Consider the following 10217-nt stretch of genomic DNA (forward strand, 5'->3'; position numbering starts at 1 on the left):
TATATATAGGGAGCCTTTTCATTTGAAAGTTTAGCAGCACATTACTTAATTAGTGTTAAATTTGTATCAACTACAATTTTTTTCCATAATTTTGGTAAATTTGGTGTAAGTTTGTTATCCTCAGTCTGCCCTTGGTTAGCTTTTCAAGTTAGCTAACTTGGTAAGGTAAGTTCACATTTATTTATTAATAATCATGTGCTTTTTCCTTTAGTCAGATTACATTCAATTTTTTCTTTAACTATTAGACTCTTTAGGCTTGAGTGCTTTTCTAGTTTAACTTGGTGATTTGCCCTTCAAGTTACTTTCCCTCAGTTGCTAAACCTTTCTTTTTTATTATATAATTTTCCTTGCATAAGGCATTTTGGATCTTTTTGTTGGTTAAGTTCCTAAGTACATGCACTGTATCTTACATTTAATTAGCCTTTAAAGCCAATTTAGCTTTTGTGTAAACTAGAAGCTTTGTTTCATTAACAGGTGCAAATTTACATTAATCAAGTGTTTTTGCCTTTCCCTCCCTCAATTATTCTGTTCTTTGTTTGTTACTGATCAATCTAGTTCAGTACTGTCACTGCATTTCATTTGAATTTTTTGTTTCCTCAAATAGTTTTGCTCATAAGCAGCGTAGTTAGGCAGTACTATTCCATTTTTACATTTTGTAATTTACATTGCATTTGTATTTTTATTTTCCATAATAAGAGTGTAGGCTGTTACATTAAAAGGGCACTAGTTTACCTGATAAACCTTGCAGTGTATATTTGGAGGGTCCTATCTTCTACAAGTATTTTATCAACAAACATTAGCAGAACTATCAGGTTAACTGGTGGCAAGCAGGGTACATAGGTCTGCATCCTGCTAGGGGAGGGACTGGCTCAGATACCTGACTCATTATCAGAGGAGAACAAATGATATACTCCCTCCCTACAATGCATAATCCTCTCCTGGCTGAGGGGAAGCAGTACGTGCAGAAAGTGAAGGGATAGGCATAGCCGGGGCAGGAAAAGGCCTAGAATGATTTAGCATTCAGTCACCAGGGAGTATCCCCCTAAAAACCCTACCGACCCACCCAGGATGCTGGCAAACATTCCTATCCCTCTCCCTCATCTTACTACTGTACCTCTCCTACAAGAAGAACAATATTTTAGCGGATCAATAATTAAGAGGAGGTAAAATGCCCACACAAATGCTCTAGTCTCTCACAACATCTTTGTGCTTGTCGTTCTCCATGTCATTAAAGTGAAAAACTAAACAAAAACAAAACATCCAACAACCATATATAGCATGACTTCTTCACTAGATGATGGCTGAAGAAAAATTACTTAGCAACACCAGGTGAGAGAAATTCCCTGATTCAACCCCTTAAACCAACAGTCTAGTACCTTTTTACATAGTACAATAACCAATTCCAGCTTGTGCTGTAATCCTACATAAAAGGTGAATGTTCACATTCCTGTACAAACAATATCTAATCAAAAGTACAGTACAGTAATGAGCTTGCATGAAAAACTTCGTATTTATTTTTAATAAATCATATGTTTACAATTTACAGCCAAAATATAATACTAATGGAACATACAACCTTTATTAATTAAAGTATTGAAGAAAAACTGAATATGTTTCCCTTAAAAGCCTTTCAGTCTGATATGAAGCTTAAAAATTTAAAAAAATTTTATTTATATATATTTTCTATAATTTAATCTTTTATTTGAATAAAGAAATAAAAGGGAAGAAATTAGTAGAGAATATCAACTAACCTCATTATCTCCCCACCATCAAGAAGGTGTCGTAAATCTTTCACTGATGTAACAAGTTCAGAAATGATGCGATCTGGTTGCATTTCACAAGGTGGAGCAGGAATTTTACATTTTGGACAAGTCCCATTTTGTATAGTATCCACACACTTGGCACATAAAAAATGTTCACAGCGCCCAAGACATTTTGCATCCTCAGCTATTTCCTTGCTGAAAAATGAAGGATAAAATTGTAACCAAACTTATACTGTAATGAAATACATATAACTAATGTCATTTCAAATCCCTTTTAAAACAAATATTCTAACATAATACAGTACATAGTATTGAACTTTCACAAACAGTACAGTGCATCAAACTACACTAACAATAACCATATTCTTTCACCAAAGTTACACATAGATTAACATACACTGCAATAGGATTTCCTCACTATATCTTATCTTAGAACTCTGTCAAATGTTTTAAGTAACTTGTAATTTTACTAGGTATGCCTACTATTGCCTTTTATGCAAAAGTATTCCTCAGTGTGAGGGGAATGAGTGATTTAACCCTAGGCTAGGTTGCACAAAACCTGTATGAATCCACAAGAAGTACATGAAGAGTCAATACTCAATAACTTTATTTAAACAAGCGTGTAGTTCATACTACCTATTATTAAAAGAATGTTCTAACTTAGACACCTAAGTGAAAATCCTTAGTGACCGCTGTTAATGGGGTATCCCCCATCCACACACCCTCATGCTGTGAAACTCCTAAATAAAAGACTATGGTTAGTATTTCCACTGGAACAAATGAGTTTTTTATATAAAACTTTTTCTAAAGAGAAAATTTTAGCATGTAATAGCTAGGCCTATTTAATAGTTTCAGCACAAGTGCCACACACAAAACAGACCTTTGTATGTGTATTGTCCCTGCAAGGTATGATTTTTTTTTTTTTTACAAAGGCAAGTAACCTATGAACTAAATAGATTAGCAGGTTACTCTACTTGAAAATAAATGATGTAGTAGGTAGTTATGAGATACACATGATGAATTTACAATTGTAATTAGCCTATAACCTAATAACCTGTTTAATAGAAAGTCTGACATTAAATCAACACCTGCAAATTGTGATTAGGCCTACTCTGATGGTAAAATTAATTTGGATGAGGGTAGTAGAGCCTAGGCCTATCATAAAATTTACCATACCCAACCTCACTACCTATAGCTTAGGGATTATCACTCTTAATCTTTTTTTTTATTTCTCTTCATTTAAAGAGAGCTAGCATATCAACAAATTAGAGATGTATCAGCACAGAGTTCATGTGCACCCTATACTATACTACTATATACTTGGGTTTTTTTCCATCCTATTTCAAATATTAGGCTAACGGTGTAATTCGCATAGAGTAAATTATTAAAAGACTTTTCAGTTGCAAATGTACACCCAGATATCCTTTTATTTACCTGAAACTTACACATAGCATAACTAGGGTAAAAAACTGCATGGTACAGGGGTGGACCATGTACAATCAATGTGTACAACCCCAAAAAAAGTACATTAGCCTATAACGCGTCCTGACATCGGAGATGGGCATCAGACGCGACTTGTTGTTGGTGAGAAACGGAGCTAAAGACCTCTACTACGGTGTCAGGACGCGTTAGGTAGGTATAATGTACTTTTCTTGGGGTTGTACACATTGATCGTACATGGTCCACCCCTGTACCATGCGGTTTTTTACCCTATCTAAAGCCAGGGACGCAGTGTTACCATACGCAAACACCATAGGCGGGTGGACAGTTGAAAAAAAATAGAGAACCTAGCCTATAGGTAGTTACTAAGTAGTAGGTAGGTACGTCAAAATAGGCCTAGTGCTACTAGGCTAAATACTACTTAGGTAAAACAAACGGTAACTCTACAAAGGGCTCCATACAGAGATGGCGTATCTTTTTTTTCTTTTTTTTACTATTTCTAGTTGGCTAGCTTTGATAGGTGATTCAACCTAGAACCTAAATAAATAGCCTACCTAAAGTACCTATAGCTATAAATTTCTTGCTAGGCTGCAGAACATGGGACAAGTATCCCTACCTCATGAGGGTTGTATTGTTGGATTACAGACCGGATGTAAACTACCTAGCCTAGTAGGTATCTATAATAATACATTAATTTAGCCTAAGTTCTACAATACTACCTAAGGTTACCTATAGTTAATTATTATAGGTAGCAACAGTAGGTACCTACCTACCTAGTATTCGAGTAGATTTAGGCTACCTTATCCCGAGTTACCTAATTTCAACTTACCATACACTACACAGCAAAAGACTCTCTAGATGTTTGATAGCCTTTATGGTTTTCTCCCACTCAAATAATTTCAAAACATCCATTTCACAAGTGGGTCAATTGCAAGAATCAATTACACTAAACTTAAAATTAACTGAAAATATTCACAAACTTAAGACACGACGAGGGTAGGATTTAATGTTTGTTTCGTAAAGGCGCCAAATTCCACCGATTTCCGTAAGATGCGTTCCATGTGCAATTATTTAAACAAATTTGGCCTAGTAAACTGTTTTAACTACTTAAACAAATATGCATGCAATTTATTATCTAACTAAACCTACATGATGTGTTTAAAAACCGAATAATATTACATTATACAGTTTAAGATAAACCAATGCTTTTATTGGCATAGAGTCAAGCACATTTTAGTCTCATCCTTTTGTTTACTTTTAGGGGTCCTCCTTCTAGCTTCATTTATGAGTAAGTCCAGTTTAAGTTCAGTGTGACATGTTCCTTTGTACCAAGACTTTTTCTTTTTTCAGTAGCTAAGACATAAGTTCATTCTCGCGAATTTAAGTTTTCTTATATTTTCGGCAACTCATTGGTTTCCTTCATCTGTCTATGTCCGTTATGTGGTTGGGTATTTATATTGCAGGTCTTCTACTCTGTACGTTATTTTTTTATTCTTTAACGCAATGTACGTCCAAATACATAATATTTGATATTCGATTCTTGCCTTAAAAGTTACCCAGTGAAGCTCATTAGGGAAGGTAGTACATTTTAAAAGTTACAATATCCTATTACCATGCATAATATTCATCAAGTAGTAAGTCTCCTTTGTACATCCTTAACTATTTGCACTTCGGAATTATTTATTTTTACTATTCTAGAATAATAGAATTAACTTTCGTCAGTTTTTACCTACCTCTATATATTATTATATATATATATATATATATATATATATGTGTGTGTGTGTGTGTGTGTGTGTGTGTGTGTGTGTGTGTGTGTGTGTGTATATATATATATATATATATATATATATATATATATATATATATTATATATATATATATATATATATAATTATGGCGACTCGTCAGTAGGCACTGTGGAGCTTCAGCATCCCTTTAGATTTCATATATATGCACAAAATTATGAATATATACATGAATATGAGAAATTAAGTACAGATCATCAATCCTTAAAAAATTATTACCATTCTTTTGTTTGCGTAAATAAAGAGCAATTAAATTAAAACAATATGTGGAACTGCGGTGCTCAGCAGTTCTAATTTTGCTTGCAGGGCGATAATGTGGTAGCCAGCCGCCCGTAAAGGGGAGGGAAGCCCTTTAGCACTGGCACTGCCCTCTCGAGCAGTGTTAGTCTAGCTGTTGGAGGTAGAAGGTGTGTTTTGAAATTGTTTGAAATTCGTCAAAACTTAATCAATATGTACTATTAGTGATAGTGGTAAAATTAGTGACGATACTGATGATATGTAATGCAGAATAATCAACCCAGTGGCGAGTTGTAGTAAAAGGGAAAAAATGATAACCACAGTAATGTAGCGGTTTTGCTGAGAGAGTGTGTGTGTGTATGTGTGTGTGTGTGTGTTTATGCAGTTGATATCAAGGAATTTAAAAAAAATCTAATAAACAGCACCCCTATGAATGATAGCCACGAGCCGCCACTGTATATATATATATATATATATATTATATATATATATATATCTATATATATATATATATATATATATATATATATATATACGCGCGCGTGCGTCTGTGCGAGTGTTCTGTCTCCACGAATTTGCGAATTCAGTATGTTCTTGGTCATCCAACTTTTCATACGTTCATCGTTTTCCCCATTTGAGTCATAACATCCTTAGTGTTGTTGTTCATAACCAAGTGATACCGTGCTCCTGCAAAAAAAAAAAAAAAAAAAAATCATAAAACATAATTTTTTAGAATCTAAGATGATTCGACAGCGTATGTGCTATGATGATTCCTAGATGGTGCTAAACTTGGCAGCAGTTATTATTATTATTATTATTATTATTATTATTATTATTATTATTATTATTATTATTATTATTATTATTATTATTTATTTACTACTTATTTTTTTTATTTTTTCTTGGCCGGGGCGGGTGGGGGGACAGTTTTAGTCTCCGACTAGTATACTTTGAAAGTTCTATTTACTTCTTCAAGACGTATCAATTTAATTTTTATATAAATTCATAAGCTTGTGTCCATTACAGTATCGAACCCAATATATTTCAGGTCATTCACTACAGAGCAGCTGACTGACTTTTCATTAGAATGTTAAACCTTATAGTAGGAGAGTCATTTAAGGGGGGGGGGGGCAACTGACCCCCCAAAAGACAAGTTGCCTCCCCCAAGCCTCAATGTGCTGCTCTCAAGCCTCAACATGGCCCCCACCCCCCCAACTCACACCCCAAGCCCCAAGAAGTAACAGCAGCTGGTTTTCCATTATTCCTACCGAAATTCAAATGTGTCATCACATTAAGTTATATCCATCTCTATCTATTTATCTATCTATTGTTGATGCCCACAGAAAAACATATGGATAAGTAATTTTATTTGGAAGAGCTAGTGAATGATTTTGCTCGCATTGGTGTAGTTCTATATTGGAATGTAATTAAAAAATCTTATATTATTCTATTTTGATTTCGGTACTCAAATTATTATTACTTTCATATTTTATTTTCATTATGGTACTCAAATTATCAACATTATTTCTTTTTATTTCATGATCATAATATAAATTCCATTACACTAATGATGCAGTTGTTTCATAATTTTCATTAATGCCAGCCGATGGCACTATAGTTTGATTTATAAAGTATATTTTCATTAAAATGTTAAAAAGTAATATTTTCTTTTTAAATGTGCAATCATAAATATATGAAAATTCTCGGAATATTACGTTTCTTGATCCTTATCTGTCTACTAGCTACCAGTGATGATGAGGTAAATGAACAGAAGGAGTGTACAATTTTTAATTAAATAAGTTGCTCATGTGGCTGCAAAAAGCACAAGAAATAGCTAAGAAAACAGCAATCTGAAATTACGCCAGTCCCTTAGTGAGCTTTGACAGCAATTATAAATTTTATATTTTGTAGGATTCTACTAAAGCAGATTCTCATCAGCCGTGCATTTGATGTCTAGGCCAGTCCCTTAAGACGCTCTTGATTGGCTGTTAATAAGCCAATGACAGGGTTGGAAACTCTCAGTCTCTCTCGAGAGTTCACATAGGCAGGATTTATGTTCCACCTCTCCTCAAGGGTACTTTTGAACGACGTATTTCTAAAGAGGTGGAACATACATCCTACCTATGTGAATTCTCTCGAGAGACTGAGAGTTTCCAGCCCTGTCATTAGCTTACAAACAGCCAATCAGGAGCGTCGTTATAGTAGAGTCACACCGGTGATGTGACTCTACTATAACTGTTTATCTCCTTCATACTTTGAAGTTGGCTTTGCACATGTCATTTCATCCTGCTTGAGTGGTAATGTTGTTTACTTTTACTGTCGTTTAGTGTCTGTCATAGTTTTAGTTCCTTCTTTTGTGGCTCCTGAGAGAGCTAAATATTCTTGCCAATTTCACTCGCCTGAAAACTAGATATATCTGGGTTTTCATTCAAGAAATCGGCAGATTAATTAAAGTTCATTATTTTTGCTTTCTGCTTTATGTATATTTTCCCGTGATCGTAGATCTCGGTACTTCTATATTAAAAAAGGTAGCAATGAACCGTGCATCTAAGGCACTGGCAACACCCAACATTCATTTCCTCTCAATCCAACACGAACACAAAGCCCCCCCCCCCCCCCCACCCTCTCTCTCTCTCTCTCTCTCTCTCTCTCTCTCTCTCTCTCTCTCTCTCTCCACACAACATCTCTCTCTCTCGACAACACTTCCTCCCCCCCTCTCCATTACCTAAGGCAATTAAATCAGTCTCATGAACTTACAAAAATGCATTGTATTAGCTAAATAAACTCAGGTTCTTAACAGAATGATTAAATGAAATGTTGAACTCAGACAACCCACTCCATATTTCTCCTACAATAACCCACATTATTTGAGTCAAAACTGGGCAAGTCATAATACAGTCTCCATAGTAACACCATGAAACATTAGTTAAGTTCCCATATCAATTCCCCTTTGTCTCAGATCAGTTCCCCTTTCTCAGAACTGCCTGTTAGAAGACAGGAGAACACCTTGATAAGCACAAGATATAAATTAAAATCAAAAGATCATATGAAATAGAACATCTTTGAAATAAATATTCAAAATACAGACAAGCCACACTTTTGGCCAAGAATAAGTATGCTTACCCTTTCAACACAATATTCACACACACTTCTCAAAAATACTATTGAAGAAGCCATCTTGGCTTTTTGCCTCTCTTGTACAGATCTCCGCTCTTGGTAACCTTACTTTCTGGTTATGTAAGGAACAAGCTCGCATGAATGCACGAACTCACGAACTCGCACACATTGTTCACGCCCAGAAACTGCCTCTTACCAGTTTTAGAAGGCACCTCTGCAACTGCCCATAGCATTTCCTAAGGTGAGATGTCTTGTCACTTGGACCACTGTCTCTAAGGAGAAGCTAAACTGATGACCCCTACAGTCTAAGAAAGTCACAGTACATCACCTTACAACGGTATCTTATATATATTATTAATACTACATCCCTCTTTTTATATAACAGCTAATCGGCCACCCCAGAAGCTAGCACCTGCCTAGCCATAGCTCACATAAAACAGCTTATATGTATAAAAAACACATTGGCTGGCTCATTAAACACCAAATATAAAAATAACTGCACGTCTTTCGCAGTACAATGTCTCTCACACATTATCTTGAACAGTCGACTGAAGAAACATCTCCTCATCTTGAATTTTCTATTTTCCCGTGCGTGTATGGTCTGCAACTGCAACTGCACAGACACGTGAAACGGGCTGTAGAAAGGCAAAACGTCTCCCAGTGGAAGACAACTGACGACTTCCGTAGTCCAAAAGCACTGTAAAACCCCGTAGATACATAGAATCTCTTGCATGTCGGCAACATACACCTCTCTGTAGTAGTTGAAGGACGTCTTGCTGGCGTAGGGGAACGATGTTTATGGTGTTTCAGTATGTCAGTCATGTCATCGGTCAATTAAAGAAGAATTAACCTGTCAAATAATGACTTCAAAATTCTAAGAAATACTAACTGAACGTTTCCCAATTAATCACAACTAATATGACCACTGAACTAATTTCTAACTAAAACTTGTGAAGCAACTTCATAAGATCGCTAAATCATAAATCACTGTTATAACCCCGTAAAGAAAACATTAAATTCTCCAATTTAATTCTCTAATAATATAATAAAAAGCTTGCCAACCCCACACATATATCAGCACAAAAACTTTATGGACTACTGTCATCACATTTTAAACTCACAAGTATAAAAAAACTGAAATGAGCCCCAGAAAATAAAAAAAGCAACAAAACCCAGCCCAAAATTATCACCAAAAATGTTCTCTCAAGCTCTGATATTTCAGTAACCTACAAAATCAGTAAGAACTCTTTAATGTCTAACAGCAAAACCCTTTTACTCTTTATATAATTAACCTCCATGAAATATAATGCAAAACACCCATACATCTAATTCACATACTGCAACAAACTATATCTCCTGTCCAAAATAGAAATGCTATTTAAAGCTCAACCCCAATTACAACAAATCTCATAGGAAAAGAAAAAAAATAGTAGCAACAGTAATAAGTGAACTTTCCCATCACAAATCACACATAATATATATAATATATATCATCCAACATTTTCCCTCATAAATGCAGTATGTACTGTTACAGAATTTGCTACCGCAACATATCTCATCGGCCAGAAACGACTGGAAACAACCCCCCTAAATAGTACATCTCCAAGAATAGTGCAAATCTCCGAGTAATCAACACCGAAGGAAAAGATCAGCAACCGGACTCATCACAGCATTATCAGCAAAAATGCACCTGTGAACACCTCAGGTGCTTTTAACGGCACTATAGATTTGTCTAGTCAGACTTGCAACACCAGAAACCATTATTCTCCTAATATTTTATACTAACCATTATTCTCCAAATATTTTATACCAACCATTATTCTCCAAAAATTCTATACTGACACTATATAAC

The 10217-nt window shown here is 35.1% G+C and overlaps 1 protein-coding gene across 1 annotated transcript in view; it reads right to left on the reverse strand.

The window, feature by feature from the left end:
- LOC135220066 (BRCA1-associated RING domain protein 1-like) overlaps window positions 1-4235 on the reverse strand; it is a 41112-nt gene extending 36877 nt beyond the window's left edge. Inside the window, 2 exon segments of the mRNA XM_064257419.1 lie at window positions 1752-1958; window positions 4033-4235. Coding sequence (XP_064113489.1) covers window positions 1752-1958; window positions 4033-4115 — 290 coding nt within the window. The 5' untranslated portion in view covers window positions 4116-4235.
- Between the last annotated feature and the right edge of the window lie 5982 nt (window positions 4236-10217).

This window comes from Macrobrachium nipponense, chromosome 11 (assembly GCF_015104395.2).
Source record: "Macrobrachium nipponense isolate FS-2020 chromosome 11, ASM1510439v2, whole genome shotgun sequence".
NCBI lineage: Eukaryota > Metazoa > Arthropoda > Malacostraca > Decapoda > Palaemonidae > Macrobrachium > Macrobrachium nipponense.